The sequence below is a fragment of the Labrus bergylta genome, chromosome 17 (assembly GCF_963930695.1).
Source record: "Labrus bergylta chromosome 17, fLabBer1.1, whole genome shotgun sequence".
NCBI lineage: Eukaryota > Metazoa > Chordata > Actinopteri > Labriformes > Labridae > Labrus > Labrus bergylta.
In genome coordinates, this window is record NC_089211.1 from 16,362,236 (window position 1) to 16,389,727 (window position 27,492).

The 27,492-nt window shown below is 39.1% G+C and overlaps 3 protein-coding genes across 4 annotated transcripts; all 3 read left to right on the top strand.

The window, feature by feature from the left end:
• Positions 1-4,995: 4,995 nt before the first annotated feature.
• Positions 4,996-13,945, top strand: ppp1r26 (protein phosphatase 1, regulatory subunit 26). The gene is made up of 5 exons (XM_020634666.3): positions 4,996-5,149; positions 8,604-11,895; positions 13,237-13,351; positions 13,494-13,576; positions 13,670-13,945. The coding sequence occupies exons 2-5, from the start codon at positions 8,675-8,677 to the stop codon at positions 13,716-13,718; spliced, it is 3,468 nt and encodes a 1,155-aa protein (XP_020490322.2). The 5' UTR covers positions 4,996-5,149; positions 8,604-8,674; the 3' UTR covers positions 13,719-13,945.
• A 741-nt stretch (positions 13,946-14,686) lies between these two features.
• mrps2 (mitochondrial ribosomal protein S2) lies at positions 14,687-16,357 on the top strand. The gene is made up of 4 exons (XM_020634657.3): positions 14,687-14,815; positions 15,043-15,159; positions 15,239-15,359; positions 15,762-16,357. The coding sequence occupies exons 1-4, from the start codon at positions 14,791-14,793 to the stop codon at positions 16,306-16,308; spliced, it is 810 nt and encodes a 269-aa protein (XP_020490313.2). The 5' UTR covers positions 14,687-14,790; the 3' UTR covers positions 16,309-16,357.
• A 5,143-nt stretch (positions 16,358-21,500) lies between these two features.
• On the top strand, positions 21,501-27,474 carry dipk1b (divergent protein kinase domain 1B). 2 transcript variants are annotated; one of them, XM_020634619.3, is made up of 5 exons: positions 21,501-22,205; positions 22,956-23,090; positions 25,411-25,518; positions 25,788-25,964; positions 26,068-27,474. In XM_020634619.3, the coding sequence occupies exons 1-5, from the start codon at positions 22,137-22,139 to the stop codon at positions 26,878-26,880; spliced, it is 1,302 nt and encodes a 433-aa protein (XP_020490275.1). In that variant the 5' UTR covers positions 21,501-22,136; the 3' UTR covers positions 26,881-27,474. The 2 variants fall into 2 exon arrangements, with proteins under 2 accessions (XP_020490275.1, XP_020490274.2); XM_020634618.3 differs by lacking the exon at positions 21,501-22,205 and adding an exon at positions 22,214-22,348.
• The last annotated feature ends 18 nt before the right edge of the window (positions 27,475-27,492 follow it).

Here is a 27,492-nt window from a genome sequence, read left to right on the forward strand (position 1 = left end):
GGAAAACTGCATCAAGGGGTATTAAAGTTGCAGCGAAAGCATGCCTGGACAAAGTATCACCATAATCTAACACAGATTAAAACAAAAGTTGCCTCGACCAGAGTTATTCTGCAGTGCACAGGAAAGCCGGATTCCTGTAGAAAAAGCCAATCTTCTGCCTTTCTTTTAAATGTTAAGCTTTCATCTATGAAAATAAACAGATAATTATAAACAGTATGTTAGGTTTTGGTTTACAGGTAGTCGGTTGTAACCAAAGGGTTAACAATGAAAAAGAGCAAGCAGTGGAGGTAGGGAGCTGGACGGCCAGAAAAGTTCTCCCAGAGACGACATGAAGATGAACAACAAACTCAGGCACTGAGACTGGTGAAACAGCGAGGCACACCATGATCTCTGAGCTAAAAAAAAAAAACACAACACTCAAAGTACAAAAATACCAGTAGCACAAAACACATAATCAGCTCAACCACACATGAAAAAACACTAGAAGAAACACTGAATAAAGAGACCACAGAGCACTACCGAACAAGATGGAATTATCTGGCAGAGTAGTGGAGTGAAGGCTTGTGAAGGAGCTTTTATAGTCAAGATGATGAGCCGAGTGGAGCCAGGTGTGCCTCGCCTGCTGCTGAGAGGAGAAGCCAGCCACACCTCCTGCCACTCACATACCTGCAGGAGAAATAACAGAAAGAAAAGGGGCGGAAGGCGAGAGAACCAACACCAAAAATCGACAACAAAAACAAACAGAATGATCACACAGTAATGCTTTCAATATAAGGAGCCACCCTTGGGTGTGATGACAAGATAACACATTTCAAATCCATGGAGGCTTGATGGTAGAAAAAAAATCAAGTTTGTAAAAGGATATTAGGTTGTAACTGCTAATTGCTGTCCACCTTCAGTGGCATTGATGTTTTACTGAGCAATGAAATACAAAAATACATCTTAAAGTCCCTTCCTACAACTTAACACTTCCTGAACTGTGGCCTTCACGTGAATGCAGCATTAGGCTGGTTTACAAAAAAATCTCTTCCCTGTCTTACATACCAGTTTTTACACAACTGAGATCAATTTAGAATTCCAAAAATAGAAAGTGACTTGGCACACTCACTTAATCAATATCCTACCTTTAAATAAAGTTTAGTAAAGTAATGAACAGGATGCACATATCAGCTGTCTGTCTGTTTATCCTCCATGGTAATTCAAATGAGTGTGTAAAGGTTATTCAACTTATTGCAATTATTGCCGAATGTTTACAATGTGATGTTTGGTCATTGCCTCCTGCACTGCTGTGTAAGGACACTAACATATAAAAGGTTATTTTTGAATCACATCGCCCACATAACATCCACAGACTCACATATATTCAAGTATAATTCTACACGTGCTTTATCTCATGTTTAATACATGTACATGTAAGGTAACTTTCAATGAAGCTGAGACTTTCTTCACATCTGATTGAAAACTATTTCTATATTTCCTGAGTATTTGATTGACAAAGACAAATGTTTGCTCCCATTTATAAGCCGAGACATGAGACGAGGATGACGAGGAATGCTTGGTGAAAAGTGAAGACGTTGGATCGTAATCACATCATGAAATATCAAAGGTGAACTGAGACAGCAGTAGGCTTAAGAAGAAGACTTATTTTTTTGTGTTCATCATCGCACAGTGTGACAATGTGAGTGAATCACTCTGTTACTTTGAACTTGTTTGTTTGAATCATACTGACCCTGTCTGTTGTTGAAGCAGCTGGTGTCTTGAACAACACAACACGAGCCACAGGCAACAAATCTACATAAATTCCTGCAGCCTACATATTGCCGTTTGATCTGCAATGTTTGCCTGAATGTAATAAATCTGTATTATCTGTGCGGTAACAGTGCCAGGCCAATTGTTTTGTCTGGTAAAGGGACTTTTTAATTGGGTGTTACCAAGGTGCTATGACCAAGCCCAGTGAGCATAACCACAGGTTATCAAAAACACTAATGGAAAGTGAATCTGATGCTTTCTAACGACTTTTAGAAACAACAACTTTTAATGTTTTTTTAAACTGATAAAACAGTTTGTAATACACTGGAGGATAAGTAGACATAGATCATATTGGACAGGCAATCACATGTGATGGTTGGTAAAGAAATACAAGAGAAATCCTCTTGCCAAACACTTTAGCTCACACGTGAATGAGGACTTGTCGCTGTAAACTCAATGCATATTGGATCTTTTGTTAACAGAGCAAGATGGACGACTGCAGACTAGGATCTTAGTATTTTTTTCTACATTTCAAAGACTATACCATCAATTGAATCTTCAGAAAAAAAGTAGAAAGTGTCTTAAGTGGTATAACCTGCAACACTAAAAAGTAGTGTAAAAACAGAGAAATGAGAGGTAGAGTCTGATGTAAACGTATACAATATTTGAATCGAAAATATTCACAGAACTCAATTTGCTGTCCAAAAAACATGGCAATAGAGCACAGCGTGCTGAAAAGCCGGAAATGTTGATGTCTTTGAAGGAGCTCATTGAAGTATGACATTCCCATTCATTTAATTTCATTCATTATACAGGAAAGATTCAAAGTAACAAGCAGTTAAAACTGGTTTACAGCAAGTTCCTGTTCTGCAGCACATAAAAAGCAAAGATCAGATCAAACAAATGACCCAGCCAACAATCAGACTAAACAGCAACACAGACAATCAGAGGTGAGGGGAAGAACTGAAACAAACAAAAGAACCTGTTTCAGATCTCTTGTAAGCCAAGGCACACTGTGAAGTTTGTTTGTTTTTTGGCTGATTCTAAGATCTGTGCAAACAGGTATTTAATGGCTTATTATAAGTTAACTCTGTCACATCATCCAGTGATACAGATACATACCATAATAGTCTAAAGTGATGTAAATATTGAGTTCACATGTTTACTATCTATCCGTTCCATTCTCATATATATATGTAAAGACTACCTGTGGGATATGAGTCGATTCAGTGTTATCCAGGGTTTTAATTGAACACTGAATACATACTGTAAATCCAATGATTACAATAACAAAAGATTAATTGTGACTTATTAAATGTAAACTAGGTGAAATTAAAATATGTGTCATCATGACGACCGTCTCTTGTGAACGTGCCTCAGTAACATTTTGGCAGTTGGTTTTTAAACCCTGTTAATCCAGTTTGTTTTGAACTGTCTTCTGTTTTCCTGTTGTATTTATTGAGGCAGAGGACTGGCAGGGACTGCGATGCAACGTCATCCAACAGTTCTTTTATCATCGTGGGGACACTTCAAATGGCACACCATCTGCCAAATGTACCTCTTTTCAACAAGGTGCCTTGCCCCCAAGATGTTGAGCAACATATACTGAAGTGTGGATTGATTGATATTGCTGTAGCTATGAGGCCATAGGGCTTGATACAATGTTGTCTTGTCTCCTCCTTTCTCTCCATGTGCACTCATGTTCCATAAATGGGTGTTACTTTGTATCTAACTTTCGCGCTCTCGCATCTCACAGTTTTGGTAGTTCTGTTGTTGTTGTTGTTGTTGTTGTTGTTGTTGTGGACCGCCTGCTGCCATGCAACTTCTTGTCTCCCACTACTGTGATTATTATTGTGAGTTACACTTATGTTTATAGTTTTTATTTCTCTGGATTAGAATTGGTCTTTTATTCCAAGCAAGTTTACACATACAAGAGATATGTCTTTTTTTTTTGGTGAATAAGAGTAAGAATGGAACTTGAGTATGAAAATAGGAACCAAAGTAAACAGCTGCAGTACTGTAGAGAAGATTTAATGGAACAGGCTAAAATAAATAACAGAATCTGAATATATATATTTAATTGGAATATAAAAAGAGCTGCCCGGTTTGCATAGTCATGTGCAAAAGTTTAGTACATGATATAAAAAAGTGAACGTACAATGACAAATAATTCAGGTGATGTTTATTAATGTAATGTTACACATAGAATCAGTTTTATCACTTTGAGTCCAAATTTATAAATCTTATATTGCTGCTTTTCCGTCTGTCTGTCTGTCAGTCTCTCACTTTCTGCCTATCCCTCAATCCCTCTATCCTTCGGTCCATCTGGCAGATGCCTGACTACCTATAGGCCATGTGGTGTGCGTATTACTTCCTCCCTTTTTTTTCAACAGTGGATTAAATCGACTCTCTCTTATTAATATTATACAAAATAAAATCTACTTCTGCTCTTAATGTTATGTTTTTAGACGGCTGTTGTTGTGATTTCATATTATATCATGAAAAGTTGATGATATGACCTTTAATAAAAATGTATTTTGGCTTAAAAAAGTAGCTTTATACTATTTTAAACCATGACAATAGTAGGCTATATATTAATTTAGATTAGAAGTGGGTTAATCATATCCGAGAAACTGAATCAAATGTAAAAAAAAAATAATGTATTTTCCTAAATCTTGAATTGTAATTTAATAGTTTCATTAATCAAATTGAAACTACACCATGTAAAGTGGATACTCTAGTCTGGGCAATGGAAAGTCTTTTGACTGCAAACCATAGAGCTGGCTTATTTGAAGCTTAATACAGATGTCAGGCTACAGAAAAAACCTGACAATAAAGCAGATATAAAATGGAAACTAAACTTTATAACAGAAAATCATCATTTTTATTCCAACAAAAAGCATATAATTCCATATGAAAGATAACTGGAGGCTTTAAAGCTATAAAAAAAAAGGTGTATAGGCCTACTGTCTTTAATGTGTTTACCACTCAAGAAGTATATATATTTTTTTTTAAATCCCTATGCACTTATTCTCCTGAAAACACTTTGTTTACTATAGGATACAGAGATATGACCACGACTTCACATTGTATTTCTTTAAATGTTCCTGTTGTCAAATGAATTCATTTCCAATGTAACGTTGTTATTTTTTCCGGTTGCATAGCCGTTGCCATGTTTGAACGGGTCCTGGTTGGCTGAACTCAGGGGTTTAAGGAAGCTTGTCCGCCCGGCAGTCGGAGCGGAGGGGGACTCGATAGAGCAGAGCTTCAGGCGGAGTGAGTGAGCTGGTGACGGACACCGAAATATCTCAACGACGGTCGACGGCTCTCCTTAACATCTCTAATCAACGCTTGCACTGAACAATCTCTTACCGTAACTGACGTTTTGTGTCACACAGAGGTGAGTGGAACTTATGCAGCTATGTTTTGTGGCTGAATCCGTGTAGAAATAGCCGATGCTAGGAGGGTTCTATACAAAGGCTTTCTTTGCCGGAGAAAATGCCGGGGCTGCAGCAGCCGGGAGGCCCGCCTGTGTCTTTCAAGTCGCCGACCAGCAACGGTTATCCCTCCAACCTTTTAACTCCATCTTGTACATTTTTTCGCCCAAAATTGAGTAATACCGCCTTATATAGCACCGTTAACGGATATGAATTACATTCAGCGGCGATATCCACAGAGTAACGCGGATTTTGACAACCGTGGCCGGTTCCAAGAAACATGGTTGCTCTGCGGAGTCTCGTAACGCTGCACGCCGGGCATCAGTGCAGTCCGTGCCGCTAGAGGGTTACGGGGACAGTCGGGGTTGCTCGGTTGAAAACCAGTGGAGCGTCCGGAAGGGGGGAAAAAACACGCGACAACAGGTTCTGTTATGTAATAGTTAAAATGCTTAAAAACCTGGTGGTAGCATATGTGACAAAACTTTCTTTGTACACATGCCATGACAAACTTAAGTTGGCTGACGACAACGAAGGGCTTCGAATTTAAGCACAGTTTATGGGCTTCTCCGTAACGTTTTCAGCGGGGCGTCTTTTGGTGACCGTCTCCGGCTTCCTGTAGCGTCAGTCGTATTTTGCTATCGTTTCAGCAGGTTCATTTGGAGGCATTGGTTTAAGAGTTGGTGGTGTCTGGTGACTTTTAGGTTTTAGTTGTAGTCATGTTGCCCAGTCCCCCCTGCAGACTGCCGGACGGGAGGATTTAAATAAGGGGTCAGCAGGCTTGCAAAGGCTCCAGTATAGCGCCTCCTCGGCTGAGGTAATGTCCGAAAGCATGCTTCTTCAAGGTGGGCACTCCACTGTCTATTGAACACATAAAGGCTACTCACAGCAGTGTCAATGTAGATCTACGGTGCCTGGCTGTCAGGTGCATGGAGTAACATTTCCGTTTCACATGTAGCCTTAAAGATTGTCTTTTGTACTTTAAACCAGCCGCAGGGTTATAACAATGTGTCACTGATGTAAAAAAAAAAAAACAGCGCCACTTTGTGTTTAAAAGATAAAACTTGAAACATGCCCAAAAATATTTCTAAAACTAAGATTACCCAATGTGGTGGATAATAACATAGGACATTAAGACAGTGTATGAATGAAATGCATGGGAGATACAGTTCATGGTTTTTTTTTTTTTTTTTTTAATAAAATGTAGAAAAAAAGCTCCACCCTCACAAAATACAAATTCACTTCAGACATTAAAGTATAAGTAATAATAATCCAATAATATGTTACCTAATGATATAATGATTGAAAGTTGTATTTCTTCCTGCAAAGGGAGTAGGCCTACTTCTACTTTTTGTTGCAGCTTGACTGATATCAGTTGGCTGATATTGGCCTGGCAAAGATATTGGCATGGGCGTAGGTGTTTTAGATATGTGCCTATATAAACACTTCTAAAACAATATTTACGTTGATTTAGAAATTGTTTAAATGGTAGCGTGCACATGGACTCCAAGGTTTACAATATTGTCGGAACCAATCCAAACTAGACAAAGTTGTCTGTGTAGAAATTGTAGGGGCATTTATTACTTTTCCAATAGACAAGAGAATTGCCCCACTGTACAAACAAATATTTGGACTTGATGTATATTAGGTGTCTGTATTATTTGTCTTTATAACACACGCATTCTCAGGTGTCTCACTTTGACAGGTAGTTGGGGCAAGACATAGATTTTGTTCCCATCACAAAAATCTTAGCTCTTCTGTAGGCTACATCTATCTTTGCCTAATTAATTCCTCCAAGAAGCAAACATTAAAGCCAATGAAACTATAAGGAATTAAATAATGAATACACTTATTAAGGGACAAAAAAAGATGTCTCTGATTGTCACTTATTAGTGTACATGATGTTCAGAATGAGATTGACATTCGCTCTGTATCAGACAGTATTAAGTTAACTTCGTTCTTAAACTGATTCATATTTTTGGTACGCTCTTAGGAAATTGCTGTATTTGTCTTTTTGTAACCAGACTAAATGTATGTCATGTCAAAAAAGCAGTCACCTCCAACAACACCATTAGGTGGTAAACTTAAGCCATATCAAACTATAGACCCTGGACTTTGAGTGACAGCGAGTTGTGGCCAGAGAACTGTTTGATATTCTGGTCTGTTTGGGCTGCTTGCTGATGTTAGCATTTTAGCACAGGTTTAATTTTACCATCTGCCATCTCAACGGGTGAGATTTATTGCTGTTTAATTGAATCACCTTTCTGCACAGTATAAAGATGGGCTGCATTTTGGAATGTCTTTCTTCTTCCACAGTCCAAATTACTTGATTTCTAAGTTGTAAAACTGAATATTGCTGCTGCGACTTTGGACGTTGGTGTTTTCTCCTCGCGAGCCAAAAGGCTAACTGGCAAGACTCCTAAACTCACATTCCTCTCATGATAGGTAATAGGTCAAACTCAAAGTCTCACAAGATCAAAGATGCTAAACAGTTATAGGTAGCAGGTTAATAACTTTGAAACCTGGCCATTTGTTGTACATTTTAAACAATTCAGGCCTCTGCGGATTGATTTACTTTTTAATGTTGAGATAGGTTACAGATTCAGATTGGTTTATCTTTACACCACTAAGAAATTGCTTTATTGTCAAAGTAGTTTTTGGTAAGCAGCCTTCAATGTAGCATTGCATAGTCACAACAGAACAAGTTGCATAGTCATGTAGAAAAGGTCTATTATTTCTTCAAGATAAAAAGTGTACAACATTGTAATTGTAATCTTAGAATTTTTTCCTCTCATATTAATTTTAGCCTCAAAACTCCTTTCTCATATTAAATGAAACCACTTACATTCTTTGCTTGAGTGAAAAGTAAAATTCTTAACATTTACCTTTTTTATTGCAAGAATAAAATTGGGATATTGCTGCTTTAAAAAAACTAAACTTATTAAAAACTAAATAAAAACTAACTGCTCATTTTGTTACAGCTATAGTTTTTTGTTCTGTGTTGAAATACACAGCTGGATAGTGCCCATTCAAAGTTGTCCATCAAGGAGAGGTTAAAAAAAACATCCAACGAAGTGATGTAATAATGAATGTTCTGTGGACAATGCCCTACTGGTTAAACATGTTATTAACCTGCTTCTATGTTACACCGTTAACTTAATGTAATTGGTACAGAAATTAGGGCACAGCTGCCAGCCTGGCACTGGCACACTTGGTACTCTTTAATAGAGGGACAGATAAGCCACCATTTATTTTTTTTAACTTCTCTTTCTCTTAACAATTTTTTTTTAACAAGAAGGGCTACATTAAGTAATACAAATTTATGAATAACCCAACTAACTAAAGTATACAATTGTATGCACAATTAATCTGCCGTTGGATCTGCCTGTCAATGATTCCCTGTTTCTATTTTCTTCTCAGATTGAACAATGTGATTGTGATCGGAGGCAGCAGCACTCCAATGGTCCAGGACCTCAACTTTCTTCACTAGAATGTACTTGATGAATGTACCTCCTGTCGCAGCGACGCAAACAGAATGGAGAACATGTGGCCCACCTGGAGGCTATAGCCTTCCAATCTGCTTCAATGACTCGGACCCTGAGTTGTCCACCAGAGGCACACCTATCTCAGACAAGGTCCAGATGATCATAGAGAGCCTTAGGAGTACCCAGTCCTCACTTGAGATGGGCGATGAGATTGAGGGAAATGTGCTATCAGGACAAGAAGGTCATCCCAAAGCCTGCAAGGTCGCAGTGGGTTCTTATATGGGAGCTAAGTCCAAAACTAAAGGTCCCACTGAAAACCAACTAGAAGATGCTTCGTCCCCAATGAATCATGAGAGCAATGACTCTGACAGTGATGATTCTGTGGATAGAGGAATCGAGGAGGCCATACTGGAATACCTGAAGGAAAAGGATGGTCACAAGCGCAAGGCGGAACCCTGCTATAGCATGCTCCAATCATCCAAAATTCCCAGGAAAAACCCACCTGCTCATGAAGTTTCCAAACAGGACTCCGACAGCAACACATTTTTGATTGCTAATAATCAGTTTCCAAAAAGCCTCAAAGCTGAGACTCCACCAACACCAGCTAGTATACCTATAAAGAAGTATATTAAACAGAAAGCCTCCTTAGAAGAAAATGCTGTTAAGAAATTTGACACACCAACCAAAAGTTTAGTCTTGCCCAAAGAGCAGACACAAAGCCCCTCTAAAACCATCAGCCACATCAACAAAGTAAAGTGCCCAGTCAACTATTATTTGGAGGACGAATCAAATGATTCAAGCAGTGATGACGGCATTGAGGAAGCCATTCAAAGATACCAGTTAGAGAAAAAGGAGCAGCAAATCAAAAGGGAAGCTTTCACTCCCCACGAATTTAGTGAGGAGTCAGACTCGACTAGTGATGATGGGATTGAAGAAGCTATTCGTTGCTACCAACTTGAGCAACTCAAGGAGAAAAGTGTTCTGAAGCCATTCTTGCACCAGCCTAAATCCTTAATACATGCTGTTGGAAGTACAAGCATGGATAACGTGAAGAAAAGCAAACTGATAAAGAAAAAGACAAGAACAGAGAAAGACGTGAAAGCTGCTCAACCTCCTTCATCTGTCTCTGTACCCAAGAATACATTTTCAGAGAGTTTGAAAGCTAAAGGAAATGGATTGCTTTTTCTAAAAATGGAGAGTTCTAATGAGGCAATTACTCATACGTCTGCCCCCCCAAAGGTTAATACAACAGCAGAGCTTATGTGTGCTGAGGCAATACTGGACATTTCAAAAACTGTTATGCCTGGGCCCTTCCATCACAATGTTGGCCTTAGCAGTTATGCCCCTTCAGAATCTTCCCTGCAATCTTCCCTTGCTGATAACGGCCAAGAAGAAGAAAGTGATGGCAGCTCAATTGATAGTGAGGATGGGATTGAGCAAGAAATCAGGAAATTTCTAGAGCAGAAAGCCCAAATGCACCAACAGCCATCTGCCTCTGATAAGACTCAAGAGGTTCATAGTATAAATCAACCAGAAGAAGCAAAGCCTGTTGCAACCCAGAAGAAACCTCTCCGATTGTCTTTGACACAGAGAAGAAAACACCGAGACAAAACCTTGTCCAACACCTCAGTGATGGAAAACAAAGTCAAAGAATCATCTCCTAAACCTTTACCTGAACACAGAAAAGAAGCAAGCCAGAGAAGTCAAAAAAACCTCGCTGGACTGCACGAGAAAGAGCAAAGTGGAGACAAAAGCAGCTCACTTGACAGTGACGAAGACCTGGACACTGCCATAAAAGACCTGCTCAAGACAAAAAAGAAGTCAAAGAAGAAAACAAGAGATTTAAAGCTGAAATCAAGGAAGTTCCTTAAAGACGAAGAACCTGTGCTAGGAAATGCTTCACAACCCAAAAAGTTAAAACAAAATCCTACTTCCAGGCGCAGTGCTTTGAAAAAGGTGCAAAAGTGTAAGGATGACATGAAAGACAAATCTGGGTTGAGTAAAAAGATAGTTTTACAACATAAGCAAGCAGACAAAATGAAAGAGCATGATACGCATAAAGTTGAAACAGCGAATTTGAAAGCGCCTGAGTGTCAAGACATCCTGCTGCTCCATACTCAGACTGCTCATCAGATCAAGGAAGATAGCAGTGCAGTAGACAGTGATGATAGCATTGAACAAGAGATCAGAAGGTTTCTGGCTGACAAGGCTAAAGGTTCCACTGCAGAGAAAGGCAAAGATGAAGATTTATTGAGGAATGGCACTGATGTTGCTTGTAGCCCTCTTCAAAATAAAGACATTAAACAGGAATATCAGCTGGCTGAAATTCCAATAAATAGTACCAGTCCTCTCTCTGGAAGGTCTCCCCTAAGTAATCAGCCTGTTCCTACACCACAGAGTTCAGAACCAGACATCTCTTCTGTTGGAGTACAATTACGTATGTCCGCAGTCCTGCCCTGCAGCCCCAGTCTATTGCAGCCAGCGGATGGGGCCGGGGCCGCTAGAACTGAGCCAAACTGGCCTAGCGCTGGGAGAAATGACATCAATGATGTGACACCACCAACTGAAAGAGTTCGACAAGTTTTGAGCCCTAGCGCTGCTCATTCCCGCTCTGAGTCGATCAAGTGGCGTCAGAGCTTTGGACTACCCACTGACGCTAAGACTCTTAATCAGACTCAATTCCATATCACCACTTCTAGAATCAACGAGACCTCATCAGCGACTTCATCATATCAAAGTGGGGTCATCACCCCCAAATCACAGACTCCAGTCACTGTTTGGTCCTCTGCAAAGACTGGCAGAGGACATTTTCCCTGCTCTTCAGAGACGACCGTAAATACAACCCACAGATCCACTGTTTTAAATCTTTCATCTCTTGCCAGGCAGCATCCTAGGACTTCCTTTGCAAGGAGCCTTGCACCTGACCACAGGTCACAGTGTCCCATAGAGGGAGAGATCAAGAGTATGGTGCACATATCTAAGGATAAAAGCGTGTTTGTTGAACTGGAATCTAATAGGACCAACCATGTTCAGGTTCGAAGCAGGGAAAGGAGCGAGGGAAAGGAGAGAGTGGACTTGCTAAGTGAAATTAAAAGAGAAGAGGAGAGCGTGAAGATAGATGATAAAGAAGTACATCTAGAAAGAAGAGAGGATGAATTTATTGATGAGGCAGATTGTGAGTCAGGCAACAGGAGAAATCCAGAGAAGAAGCAGGGCTTTCCTACATTGTAAGTATTTACTGTTGGTCCAATTGTCCAATAGCACCATAATCCAGTTTTATATCAGTCCATTTCTTGAATGTGCCCTAATTATCATTTCAGTGTAGGATACCATCAAGCATATTCATTTATTTTTCAAAGGAACGTTCAACACCATACATCAACACAGGCATTTTTAAGTGTTTGTACATTTATACAGCTTTATAACTAACACAATTAAACGTTTTTTTTGCTTATTCGCTCATCAAACCTTTGAAAGCAATACAGTGATGCGTTTGTACAAAAGTCAGACTGTATGACCACTAATTCAGGATGCTTTATTGCAGAAAATGAGATTAATACCTTAATATGTAATAAGAAAAAGAACCGATCAATGACTCAAGATACAAGGTTACATGCATTCATAAATGGCTAGATTTCTCTATTTAATATACCAGAGGAGAACACCTTAGCAATATTAATCTTTGATGCTATTACTTAAATATACACAAATTATATCTGATATGTACTTTAAGACGTCAACGGCTTACAGTTTCTAATAACGATGCTTTGAGAAACAGAGCTTTTCACTGGACCCACTCACTTAGCTTATAAAAATGTTGCACACAAAGAGAAAAGACCAAGTTTTAAAGGACAGCTTACACTTCTTACCCTTACTCAGCCGTTTTTGTTAACCTAAGGTTAGAACAGCAGTGTGTACAGGAACAACTTCATATCTGTTCTTGACTAACTCAGACTATTATACTCCATCTTACTAAACTTTTGTTTTCCAGGCACAGTGCCTTCACTTTATTGTAAGGTATAAACAAATAACAGGAATTTTGAAGCTCTGAAGCCACTCTAACAGTCTTGTACTTACTTCTCTGACTCTGGTTTTTGTTCCGATTCGTCAAAGGCCACATTATAACTCCTCTCCATCTTAAACTTAACATTTAGTGAATTCATTTCGTTGTCATTTGTCAACATTTTCTTGAATTTCATATGTGAAAAAAAGGCTATTTATTTTTGTTTATCAAAAAAAAAAAAAAAAGAAACGACTGAACATGCTGTGCATTGCCAGGTTTTGTAAATATTTTGTAAGAAATGTTCGGTGTTTTCTTTCACTCTTTCAGAAAAGAAAAAAAAACCTTTTGCTGTGTCTTTTAAGTGCATCTGTGTAATAAAGACTGGAATCCTAGCAGCAATGTGTCTTTGTCATAAATGTACAGCTGTTTTTATGACGCTAACATTTCTGGTGGTTTTTCTTTCGAGGTGAACTTCACTGGGTTGAGTATGGACTTTGTCTTGAAGTATTTATGTTAAGTTAATCAAAGAACTGGTCTGATGTGTGTCCTGCTCTGCCTTGCTCAGGTCTTTGTCCAGTGCCATTGACCCTGGCATCACATTCAGACCTTGTATAGCTCTTACCACAGAGGAGAGGAGCAGGATGTTCAACAGGAGGTACTATGCTGAAAAAAGCAAGAAGGTACATTTATGAAGTAATGTGATACACTAACACTTGTGTTTTTTTGTTCAATATCATTTTCAAGAAAAACTACAAATAACTAAGAAAAATGTAAGTGTTCAGAGTCTGAAAGTGTGAACCACATAGTCCGTGATGCTTTCAGGGGGTAGCTCCTCATGGTAGTGGACCTGTGCAGAACAAGGTGCAGCGAGTCAAAAGAAAGCTCCAGTTCATCCAAGTCAACAGGTATGTGATTGGATCTGGGTGATGTCTCCGCAGTGAGTGATCACAGTGAAATAAAAAATGTGTACAGCTCAGATTCTTTTCTATCCGTTTCAGGGAAAATGAAGCACCGGGTCATTCCAGGAAGCATGCACATGCTGTTTGATATTCCAGTCTTGGTTGTTAGATAATGGTTTTGCTAAGTTCTATAGATGTTAATGTAAGATGTTTTAGGGTCTGAAGTTTCAGGCTAATAGAAATGTTTTCATTCTTCTAAAGTGCATTGCAGTACATGGTACTCACCTTGTTCTCTCGGTTGTAACAGTCTATGAGTAATGTTTAAGTGCACAGTTCTTGTTAATGAAGCCAATAAAGCACTTCCTCTGTTTTGCACTTTTTTGGCTAAAAAGTTAATCATAACTCATGAACCCACCCCGGTATTATGCCATTGGTCCCTTATTATTATTTTTTTCATGTTGCTGCTCAAGTATTAGAGTTTACAAATGTCAGGTTTTTAAGTTGGTTGTGACTGTTAAAACTTAAAAGAGTTGCCCATGGGCCCACAGCAGGAAGAAGATGGTTTGATTGAGAAATATTTTTACATTATTAATTCGTACTTGAGTTTCTCTGGTATTTAAGTTTCAAAGAGTTTTTGAACGTGATCACAGGAACCTCTTTCTACACAGAGAACAGTTCAAAAACCTGGATGCTTGTGTCTATCAACATAAAATAGTATGTTACAGAAATGGCTGTATCTCAAAAAACTACACAGATTTTTTTACCAAATGATTGGTATCATCGGATTCAGAACAAATTGCATTACAATAACGTGTAATCACAATCTCAATGTGAGTGAAACATTTTTCTCTGTCCTGTGGAATTATCACTGCACATTTAGAGACATAAATATTGCACACCTTCATAAGCTCTTCATTTAAAGTATTAAATGTAGAAAGAAAAGCAATTGAGTGTTGTTGGATGTTGATACGCTTTATAGCTCAATAAAACGAGAACGGTTATTAGTTTTAGATTTTAAAATAAACTCTATTTTTGTAAGTTGGAGTCTGGTTTTGTCTGTGACCTACACTTGAGCTTTAAAAGCGTTGTGCTTAATACTCCAATAACCGGCAAGCTTACTAGGTGGCGGTAAAGTACACAACGCTAATTGACGCGCGCCAGTAAACAAAGAAGAAGACGTTCCACCGCGCAGGCGCAGTTTGCTGACCTTCCAAGCAAGCATGGCAGCCCGGGCTCTGGCGAAAGGTATCTTCACATTTTATATTTTCATTTTCAGAAAGAGCAACGTTATGAACTGAAATTTTCGGTGTGTTTGATAAAACAGTAGCCCTGCTGTCCATTTACTGCATTGTATGCACTACTGAAAGGTTAAATAGTCATTTAGTTTACTGCTTACGTATACAGCGAGCATAGAAGCTAGTCAAAAATGTTTGAAGTTTAAGCTGTTTTGACCAATATGTGTTTTTTTTTAGGTCTTTGTGGGCTGCGACCCTCTCGGGCTGTTACAATAGGATACTCCTGTGGTGGAAGTCAATATGCCACTGCAGCGTCAGTGAAAGCCCAACAACCCCAAATCGACGACCTAACAGGTAAGCTAATGGAAGTAAGCTTGAAACCATCATGTTGTGTTCGACGAACTTTAATCTATTTTATTTATTCCACACACAGAAAAGATCATAAATCAGACACTTGAGAAGCCGGACTACTTCCGTGTGTCAGAGCTCATCTCGTTGAAGGAACTGTTTGACGCCCGAGTGCATCTTGGACATAAAAAAGGCTGCAGACACAGGTATTATATTATATTATATTATATAATATATAGATATCACTACTCCCATTGAGGGATCTTTCATTACAGCTGTACTGTGTTGTGTATAACAGGGTGTTGATCTTGTTTCTCTTCTTAATTCTTAATGTCAGTGCTTAACAACATACTTGTTACCTGTTTGTTAAAAGTCAGTCTCTGTTTATGACTTTACTGGGGACGCACAATACATTTCAATGCATATCTATGTATGTGTATGTATATAGCACCATAAATTACAGAATTGTTAAATATTCTGCTGTTAATCCATAGGCAAAGCGTAGTATAAACATCACATTCAAAACTGTGTTCTCCAACGTGAAGGGCTACATCCTTATCTTAATATATTCATTTTTACCTGTCTTGAATTCTCTTTCTCTTTCTAAGGCTCATGGAGCCTTACCTGTATGGCTGCCGCTTTGACCAAGATATAATTGATCTCGACCAGACTGTGGAGCACCTTGAGCAAGCCCTGAACTTCACAGCACATGTGGCGTATCGTGGTGGTATCATCCTGTTTGTCAGCCGCAGGCGTCAGTTCGGCCACCTGGTGGAGAGCACCGCTAAGGACTGTGGGGAGTACGCACACACTCGGTACTGGCAAGGTGGCCTTCTCACCAACGCCCCCGTCCAGTACGGCCCAGGAGTCCGCTTACCGGACCTCATCGTCTTCCTCTCCACCCTCAACAATGTGTTCCAGCAGCACATGGGCATCAGAGATGCAGCAAAGATGAACATTCCCACAGTGGGTGTGGTGGACTCGAACTGCAACCCCAGCCTGGTGACGTACCCGGTGCCTGGGAATGATGACACTCCGGCCGCCATGGAGCTGTACTGTCGCTTATTCAAGATGACTATCAACCGCGCCAAGGACAAAAGGAAGCAAATGGAGCTACTGCAAGGCCTTTCTGCACCCCCCACAAAAAGCTCATGACATAATCTATCTAAAAAATAACAGACATTAAAAATGCATTTAAACGTCACGTCCGTGTGTGCTGGATCACTTCATCATTTTAAATCTGAAGTGTGTATTCCACATTTCTCAAGAACCTTTTTTTGTGATACATCATTTTCCTTGAGTTCAAATTTTACAATCTTTATTTTAATATACCAATGAAGACCATGTCAAAGAAAGTTGTCCTAATTAAGCTTTGTTACACCACTGATATAACATTAAGTACTTTCAGAAGTACCAGCTGTCGACCAAGCAGTGGACGAGATACTTTTTTCTATTGTTGAATCTAATATTGAGTATTTCCCAGTAGATTTGAAATTTAAATTTGGTTACATATAATAACACGATGTTTATATAATATATAATTAACTAGATTCTAATTTTAAGTTTGAAAAACAAGTTGTATGGCCCTCCCGATATGGTATTTTTGGGTCCGATATTGGGAAGAGAAAAAATCTGATGCCGGTATCTTTCTTCTATCTATCTGTAGAGATAAATATAGATATACACATTTATTGCATTGATCCCTCAGATGCAGTTATCAAACACTTAAGTAAAATATATATAATCCTGATAAGGTACTCATCTGGAAAGTAACTGTTCATGTACATGCATCACTGCTTGACACGCTGGAGAGTGATAATGCTTGTAATCCATATAGCACTCTATGCTGATTAAAGAGACCTGCTAGTGTCATAAAATGAAACTCTAACATTATGCTTTTTGACTGGTGAATACGTCTAGTAATATCGGCACATATCTGCAATATAAGTAGCCGAAGAATAGTGTTTTATTTCACAGAGATGTTCAACGTCATTATGGGCTGCTCAGAAAACACTGGACAGCTCCGGTGGCTGCAATGTGAGTGACGCCTGCACCCTTTACTCTTGAATTTCCATCACAAGTGTTTGCATAAATAATCACCAGAATGCAGGGAATTTAGTGTTGGATACTTAAAATGTCCTTCGGGAGTACACACACACCTTCGTCCTTTTTCTTGTGCTACACTATATTTAAATAAACTCTTGTACTGCTGTGGTAATCTATTCCCATTTTGTTACCTCTGGGCTACAACATTGCCCACCTGAAATTTGACATGCCAGAACCAGCCCTGACAAGAGGTGTAATTCTCCTTTTCAAAAAGTGGGTAAGCAAAATCACCAAAAATATGTCATTAGATGTCGGTGTATACAGTATGATAGAACAGAGGCATTCAAATGTGCCAGAAAGCTTATTATTTATTTCAAGCTACCAAATCCAGCCTATTAATGGTTTGTATTACTTTTATCCAGATTTACTGAAAGGTTCTCTGCAGTATTTATTACTTAATACGTTTTTATATGTCAGTGACATCCAAAGGCAAACGAAAGGGTTTTAAAACCTACAATTTTAAGCCTAACACTCCACTGGTAGTACTTCGCGAAGCTGATGACGTTTGGTCGCTCTCGGATTCCGTAGCCGCACAACACAAGTGTTTCTGTAACGACCTTCTCGTCGACCACCACCAGGGAAACCACCAGGGAATCCACAGCGACCGCAAAACGGTGAGTGGGAGTGTTTCAGAGCAGGACATGACAGTGCTGCTGCAATTTATCGAACAATATCACGTAGAACTGTCAAAACAGCGTATATTCCCCTAGTATATTTTAATATGTGTTAATGCACAGACTGAGAAAATGACCCGGACTTGTGTCACATTTCCATTTGACTGTGTTTAATATAACAAACTAAAATGTTGAGGTAATCACAGTCAGTGTTTATTTTCAGGCAGATACTTGTTTCAAGCGTTTGTTTCTCGTACAGGATTAATAGTTTCCTGCTTTTGTGAACCCTTCCTTACACGTGGCAAGCAACAGGCTATTTTAAGTTTCAGGATATTTCAGGTCATGTAAATGTTTGGGTACAAACGTTTTATTACGACCCATTAATCCAATGTTTCCACTTTTTTTTTCTCCTTCATATTTCAGGATTGTAGTAGTGTCATAATGGGTGTGGTAGCTCGAAGGAACATTTGGCATTCCTGTCAGTCCTGCCAAAACTGTATTAAACTATAAGGTGTCATTTAATGTCTTATTTCACAGACGTCCCCAGATTTAGTTATATTTCTTGTAACTAATAATTGGTCGGGATAAATATTTTGAAATGTAAAAAAAAACAAGTTAAAAATACATTCCAAGCTTCATACGTCACTGCTGCCGCCCCCTGCTGACAGCATCCTGTCCTATAATAATAGTGTGACACTAAATGACGCAATACAGAGGGTTGTATGAATGTTTGAAAACATAGCTAAAACTTTTTCTTTTTTTTTCACATTTTTTAATCATTTAGAGATTCAAATAATAAATAATAAACTATGATCTGTAGGGAACATGCCCATCAAAAGTCCTACAATCCAAACTCCATATTTATGCAATCTGACTCTAAAAGGAGAGACAGAAACAAAAATTGGAAACAGAAACCTTTTTTTTTTTTTTTTTCATTCAGTCTTTAACATTCTCAAATGATTATCAGCTTTCTGCACTTTAATAAAAGTAAAAATCATTTTTCTGGATTGCGCGTAAGTGGTCCACTCCAAAATCAATTTGAGAAGAAATGTCCTGGTGGAGAATAAAGTAATCGACAGAAGATTCATGCTTTTGTATGGAAATGTGTGACATGACGTTTTGTAATGTTATTCATATTTTCCCAATCATAGTCACACTTGGCCTAAGCAGAATGCACCATGATATGTGACCACCATGCCAAATACTGGGCCAGATGCGGCCCTCAGCATTGCTTTATGGATTCCAATAGTTAATGGACCACAGACGATGATTGCTGGTATGTAAAACATATTTGAATTTTAGTGATTTAGTTTTGAGTAAAGCCTCCTCAGTCTTTTTGTATATTGCTCTTGTTCTTGAAGTGCAAATACAATTTTATGATGATGCATGGATTTGTCCCTCATGAGGAGCTGGTGTTGGTTTAATTGTACTCAGCATCAGGGATAAAATTGCCCCTTGAGACTCAACTCTGGCTGCAGTGTCTCTGTTGTGCAATGAGCGGGCAGACATCAAGAAACTGGCTCACGATGGCTCAAATTCCTCTGCGTGGTGGACTTTGGGTAAGGAACCGGGCCAGATATTTAGTTTATCACAAAGATGTTGTATTCCCATGAAATGACAGCCTAACAGGGATGAACCATGTTTATCTGAAGCACAAACATCAATCCTGTCAGTCAGAGAAGGACAGTGAGTGAGGTTTGCACATGTAGCAATTGCTCTCTTTTCCTGTTTATTAAACTAAGGAGTTTTTAGTTAACATGTATATTATTAGTTCAAATAGAAAGGCTAAATAATGCTTCTCATCTGTGTGTTTGTTGACACACGTCATTCCATCCCTGCATTAGTCGGGCCCCAGTTTGGCCATCGTGGTCAAGAAAGTCTAGCTCCATCACTGTGAAACATCACCAACTTTTTCTTTTTTGGGTGGTGGCTTTAAACAACATAAGAGCATCAAGGTTTGGTTTAAATTCATATGCCATATTTCTCTGGAATTGTATTTCCTTGTAGTTCCTTTCTGTTTGACTAAAAAAAAATCCTACTTTCAGCTGGTTAACTACTCTGTAATGGGAAAACATAAGTCACATTGAGATTTTTTTTGTACCAATAGAGAGCATGGACGTACCTCTGATGAACCAGATCAACCTGTGGAGCGGCAGCACTGTTGAGGTACGAGTTCATGCTAACTTGCTTGGACAAAGTTTGTTCCTGTGTTTTCTCTTGTCCAACTTTGTGACGCGTGTTTGAGCCTGTGTCACAAGGCAGCAGAGCATTAAAGCTGTAAACTATTATTTGCATTTAATTCCGGCAGCAGTTTCATTTCCTTTCATTTATTATTATTACTATATAATAACATATTAACAGGAACATTACAAAAGTTACAGTTAGACGGGCCTGACTCTGTTCGGTTCCTGTTCTGCAGCATATAAAAGCGAAGATTACATCAGATGGAAAAGCATCACAGACATTCAGAATGGAGAATGGGAGTGGGGGGTGTAACTGAAATGAACAGATATTAGTTAAATCAGTGATTACAAGAATTGTCCGTATATCAGGTGGTGTTTACTTGTAAAATGCAGGCTGTTGTCCTGATATAATAAGGGATCTCATTCCAGATTTGAATGTATGTGTGAAAAATGGATCTCTGACCATAGCTGTTTTTGTAAACCAGTATACCGGGATTACTGCTTTCTGAGAGTGATCAGGTGATGCAAATTGAGATTTGGAGTGATAGTTAACTAACGGATCAAAATGAATAAAACTTTGGTTAAATATGTAACTAAAACACAATGAAAAGTTTTGATCTTTTTTGTCTTCACAGGGTGGTTCTGCAGTTGTAGACAAGGACACTGGACGATATCGGATGATATGTATATCTTGAAGACATGTTGAAAAAGATTTGTCTTCTCAACGACTTCAAAATAACATTTAAAATGTCAGTATGGCCAAGTAATGTTTTTTTTTATTTTTTTATGGCTACTCCGATTTTGTACTTTTTAAATTCCTTTTCTATTTTTTCCTCTGATATTGTTGTATAATATTATATGTAAAAGAGAGACCAGACAATACTTTATACATGTGTTTTCTATTTCAATAAAAGGTCAATAATAAATCACAACATGTTTAACCTTCAGTTTTCATTTTTCAATAATGTGCCAAATATATTCAGCTGTGCCTCATGGATTCAAGCTGCTGTACGAGCTGACTGATACATCTGAGATCTAATGTTAGATACCATGAAATAAGATTATCCTTTGTTTTTGTTTCCACAAAGCCTACCTGACCACAAAAAATGTGATGGATTTTTTTTTGCATATTAAAGACAAAACTATGAATACAACAAATAAATGACATTTAAATGATCAAGTATATTGAATTTAAAGACCTTTAATTGTTCTTCTATCCACTAGAATCTAAATAACCAGTAATAAGGGATTCAAATATTTTGTCAATCCTATAGGAGTAGCCTGATATATTCATTACAGTTTAAATGGGGACAGTGCAGAGATAATAAGCGATCGCCTCCTTTAATAGTAGGCCTTAAGAAATCTTGTTAAGTGTATGTGTGTTTTTCAGCCTGTATTTCACAGGGTGTCTTGCCTGTAACAGACTGTGTGTGTGTTTCCTCCTGGCAGGAAGAGAAGGACAGGAAGCCCAGGCGAGATTTATGTCGGCGGTGAAAAAAAAAAAAAAAATCATCTCACAGCTGAGCTCTCGCATCTTTCCCTTTAAAGAAGAGCAGAGATGAGTCTCTGGGAAACAGAGGTTGTGTGTGCTCGTCGGGCTTTTTTTTTGTGTTTTTTCGGTTTCACAATTGTGTCTAGTTTGATTTGATTAGATCATGAAGAAACAGCTTTTGCGTTGATCTGCTTGGCTGGTGATCGCAGCTGGACGCCCAAGCCAAAGAGGAGGTTCTTTTTTATTATTATTATTATTATTCGGGGCTGAAGCTCTGAATATAATCGCGCATATGGAGCAGAAATCCGAAATCGCTCAATTTCAAGGACGCGTGTTTATTCCTCGGCGAAATATTTGTGTTGACAAATTGGATAACAACCCTTAAAGATCGTCACTGTGGCGTGTTGGCACTTAACACACGAGCTAAAACAACAAAAAAAAAAGGACACGCCACATGGCATATGATGCGATTAATAAGTAGACGCTGGTTTGGGTTATTTTGCGACGCATGGCGCACGTTTTCAGCAGGGATGTGATCTGACAGAGATCTCTGGTTTCACGCTCCGCCACATCCTCACAAAGTCGCTCATGATGCCCAGGGCTTTGCGGAGACTGGTTCATCTGGTGCTCTTCTGCCCTCTGTCTAAAGGTCTGCAGGTAGGCTATGATGTCTGATGTCTGCCTTTGTTTCCAACAGGATCCTCCTCGCCGTGTGCGTGAATGTCAAACTGCCAGAACAGAAAATCTGCGCCACGGCGAGAATTCTCGTAACACGCATCAAGAATGTCGTGAGAGATGATGTAGGGTACTTGTAAAACCGAGATATTTATCAAGTTTAAGGTCGAATGATCAGCTGGTCATTCATTTGTTGTCGTGCAGGCCTAAAAGATAAAAAAAAAAAAAAATCCAGTACATGTAAGGGGTATAACGATTAATCTGTTGGTCGATCTAACAACTAAAATCCCAAAATGTGTTAATAGTGAACAGTTTTGGTTTTGGTGTTTAATTCACATTTCAATGAGATGCTTTTTTTTTTTTTTTTTTTTTTTTTTTTAATATATTTGTGTGACAAGTGTACAGGTTTATTTTGGCTATAAGAAATTATGATGAACAGCTTTTTCAAATGTTTGACACTTTATCCAGTATGCTCTATTTGATTAATTGTTTTAAAAAAAATCGTTACACATAGATGACAAAGACTTCACCTTTTGTACAGATTTGAGTACATATCATAATGTACGGTATAGTTACCTACCATTAGATGGGGAATATTGTTGGCTAATAATGTGTCCACAAAGAGCACATCATGTTGTGTTGATTGATTGAATGATAAATCATCATCTGTTTGTTTTTGTTTGTTTTTCATTCTCTTCCCTGCCTTGTCTCTTTCCTCAAAACCTGACAAAGAGTCGACTTCCAGCCATCAAGGTGAAGTACCTTCTCCTGGCATGGCTGGGCATCCTCATTGCCAGCTGGGTCATCTACATGCAGTACGCTTCTTACTCTGAACTGTGCCGCGGGCACGTCTGCCATATGGTCATTGTAAGTATAGCCTCTCAATATTATGACAAGCAGTGTCATAACTTCGCCAGGGTGATGATTTTCAACAGAAATTCATGGAGTAAGAATGTATGTCCTCACATTCTGCTGAATTTACATCTCTTACAGCCGTTATTGACTGAATATTGTGTTGCTAAGTTAGAGGGTTTATTTAAGAGAATATTCTAGATCAGATTTCAGTTCACCCAGGACCCCTAACAACAAGTTAAATATAAAACCCACACAGGAAGAGCAAATTCAATAATGGAGGGGAAAGCTATAATAGCACGTCAATACGACATTGATTTGTTTTCAACCCAGAAAAAGAACATGCAGTGCAATTTGTCCTAAGACTGTCCGGCTGTGCACCATTCTTATATTTCTGCACGTTGGCACTTTTCACAACGCTTTTTGACCATGAGTGAGGTGGATTTAAAAGCAGCTAATTTGTGGTCTCAGAAGTGCAGAAACCGGATCACACAGGCTGGGAGATAATGTCCCAGCTTCTAGAGTCAAATTTCGAGACACTTAAATAATATTCAAAATTTGAAAGCAAAGGAAAGAGGAAGAGACCAAGACGTCTGTCTCCTGTAAGGAGGGAGAGGAGTGACAAAAGGGTATGTGCAGCGTTCATTAGAATGAAAAGCCACTGTGACATCAAGATCTCTTTATAGTTGACAATAGCTTACGACGACACGATACATTTTATTGTCCCCTTTGTGAAATTTGTCTTGGACTTCAAGTGCAGCACACAAAAGTATTATTATTTAAAAAAAACAACAACAATAAAAGCAGACAACAATCCACGTCATATCAGTTTCTGATAAACATATCACGTCCATGTTCATATTCCTGTGAACTCCAGTTTCTACACAGTTAAAGTAAATATCCTTCACATATGTAAGCTAACTATAGTGTAGCTTTAAGCTAGCAGGAAACAATCTTTAAAGAAACAAAACATTTTCCCCGATAGTTAAATGAAATATATATGATAAGAAGTAACGGCAGTCATTGTACAATTCTGGGAAATGAAAGAATTCCAAAAAGAAAATCAAAAAAGAAAGGAATAAATTAGGATTTTTTTTTAAGTAGCCGAAAACATGTAATGCCGACATCTTCAACAGAGTACTCGTACTAAAGGGGGGAAAACTGGCAAAAGGGATTCCATATGAATCATATATTTACATAAAACAAACCTGATGGTCACAAACCTCTGTGTTAATTCTACTGCCTGCTCCAGCTTCTACATAACACGTTTATACGTCAACTACAAAAATCCACACAAAGGAATATGATGATGAGAGGATGGATTGGGAAAGTAACTGAACCGAACACTTGAGGACAACCCTCTCTCCCTCTGAGAAAACAAAGAAAATGATCACAGAAGAAGAAAAACAGAGGAGGGTCTCTGAACTACAAAATGAGTACAATCTGGAGTTTGGAGATCATCACAGTCACATATTATAACCCTCCTGTTGCACCGGGTTAGCTTCTTCCTTCATACGTGTGGCCTTTGATTCTGGGAAAAAGAAACCGCCATGAGCAAAACTATTCCTGCTGTGCCCAGCTGTTTGGCCTGTTCCGAAACAGAACAAGGACTGACATTTAATGAGACATTGACAAACTCAGTGGCATGCATAATGAAAGATCAATTGTGTGACCTCATTAAAACAAATAATCCAGTCTGGACACCTTGTGTGAGTGTGGATTAACAGTTTGTGTGCCTTGGCTTTCAGACAATGTCATAAATGGAAGGCTAGCATGATTACATGAAGGGTACACACACATTTTTTGATTTGCCTGTTGCTGCTTTCTGTTTTTTGGAGTCTTGTTACAAACATGAGCGGTCTGAACTGGGTGGAGAGGTGCATTGTCGGGGCATGTGTTATTAGAAATCTGGCAGGACTTGCTTGTTTGGGGTGAAGGATTACCAGGATTTTAGCCATTTCACAGCTAAACTGTGCATATTGCAAAGCTGTCATATTCAAGCTGTTGTTGTGGTGTCATATGACAGATAAGCATGCACATCAGAGGTTAGCTGCTTTCTCCATTCTGTTTCAAAGTGCAAACTAGGAACCTCTTCTGTAGGCCTCAAAAGCCCGCTTTACAAATACACTACACACCTGAACATTTTCTGATATTGTATGGTAAGGCCATGCAAATCTGTTCAACCAGATGTTTGGGTTATTGTTTTTAGACCACAGAGAGGTGGAAGTGTTAGATGTAGATGTATTGAATTTACAAGAAGACAAGGCACGTGGAGGATAGCCTGTTTCCTGTTTCTTGTGGTTTATGCGATGCAATGTTCTGTTTGGTGTTGCAGTGTGATCACTACAGAAGAGGCATAATATCAGGCTCGTCCTGCAAGGCTCTGTGTGATCAGAGAACTCTGACTCTACAGCGCTGTATGTCCACCTCCTCCACTTATCAGGTAAAAAAAAACCACACCCATGAACTAACTAAAACACTTTCAAACCAAACCAAGAGATTATTTAAGATCCAAACACGCTTACCAGAAACAGACTTTTTAATGACTGTAAATAAATGCACGATTTATTTTGAAATATAACTCAACATGCTTGGAATTGTAAGGTTATAAAAAACTCCTTACTGCTAGCTTTGTTGTATCACATAAAAACAAACATACATACATACTGTACTCTTTATTTTTCTTACTGTTCTCACTTGTTGTATCTGTAGGTGTACAGTGGACTGTGGAAGGAGAGGCCTGTTGTAATAAAATGTGGTCTTGAGGATCCAGTGAAGATTGAAGGCGCTCCGGATTCTGTACTGAGGCAGGAGATGACTTTATTCGACAAACCCACTCGTGGAACCTCTATGGACGAATTCAAAGAGATGCTGCATAGTTTTCTTAAGGTCTATACTACAAGTATTTACATTATATAAGATATCATTCCCAATCTATCATCAAGATAATTAGTTGTTATTTTTATTTATTATGTCACCCTTCTTTTTGCAGGCTAACCTTGGTGAGCAGCCGTCTTTGAGCACCTTGGTGGACAGGGTCATCATCATGGCTGATGTCAACCAGGATGGCAAAGTGTCTCTGGCAGAGGCCAAGTCCATCTGGGCTCTTCTCCAGATAAATGAGTTCCTCCTGATGGTGGCGCTGCAGGAAAAAGAGCACACGGCCAAGCTGCTGGGCTTCTGTGGAGACTTGTATGTGACCGAGCGTGTGGGCCACAGCTCCCTCTACAGGCTGGAGGTTCCTCATTACCTGCAGCCTGTGGTCCCTGAGGCCTTGAGCTCCAGCCTGAACCACTGGCTGGCACCGTCCTGGCCCCGCAGGGCGCGCATCACCATCGGCCTGCTGGAGTTTGTGGAAGAGGTCTTCCACGGCTCCTACGGGAGTTTCCTCATATGTGACGCCAGCCATCGTCATGTGGGCTACAATGCAAAGTATGACTGCAAGATGGCCAACCTGCGCAGTGTTGCCTCTGAGGCAGTCGTTAGGGGCTATTTGCGGGGGCGGCGGTGTGAGACAAACGCGGACTGTACTTACGGCCAGGACTGTACGGCCACCTGTGACCGACTCGTGAAGCAGTGTAACACCGAGGTCGTGCAGCCCAATCTTGCAAAGGTGTGTGTGCTTTTGCAGGATTATCTGCTGTTTGGAGCCCCCTCAGACCTCCGTGGAGATCTAGAGAAGCAGCTACGTACCTGTGTGACACTTAGCGGTCTGGCAAGCCAGATGGAGGTGCATCACTCACTAGTCCTTAACAACCTAAAGACATTACTGTGGAAGAAAATTTCAAACACTCAGTACTCTTGAAAGAAAACATGCTTTATTGGAGAACGGTCTCTATAAATATATTTTTTTTCGTGTTATATTGACTGTGAATAACAGGAAACTGTGAAACACTTAAAATACAATATGAAGCAAGCAGCAGATGATGCAGACTCTCTCATAAAGCCTCGTACAAGGCCCATTATGCTCTTGTTTTCATGCATTATTTTAGAAGTACATTCATCTGTTGAGACATGCTATTCTCAGGGCATTGCCTGTGACTTTACTTGTAAAATAAAATGTGAACTTAATGAAGTAGTTTTGAAAATACTTTCTTAGAATACTCTCTAACATGTCCCTCATATAGACATATGGCCAAATTGGGACATGGTGTGAAAGTTTTTGTACCACTGTAAATAATAGTTGAATATTGTTGTTCCCTGTGCATTAATGAATGAGTCACAATGCAAAGGAGATATATATATATAGGTAGAACTGACATGCCATGGCTAGTATTGATCCAGTATTGATCATGTATACAAATCAATCTTTCACAGATTGGAGTTGTATAGGACAATCACACATGATTTAAAATCTACAAACATGTAATCCATGAATAAACGTAAGTACGGTAATCGACTTGTTATGATAATGTGT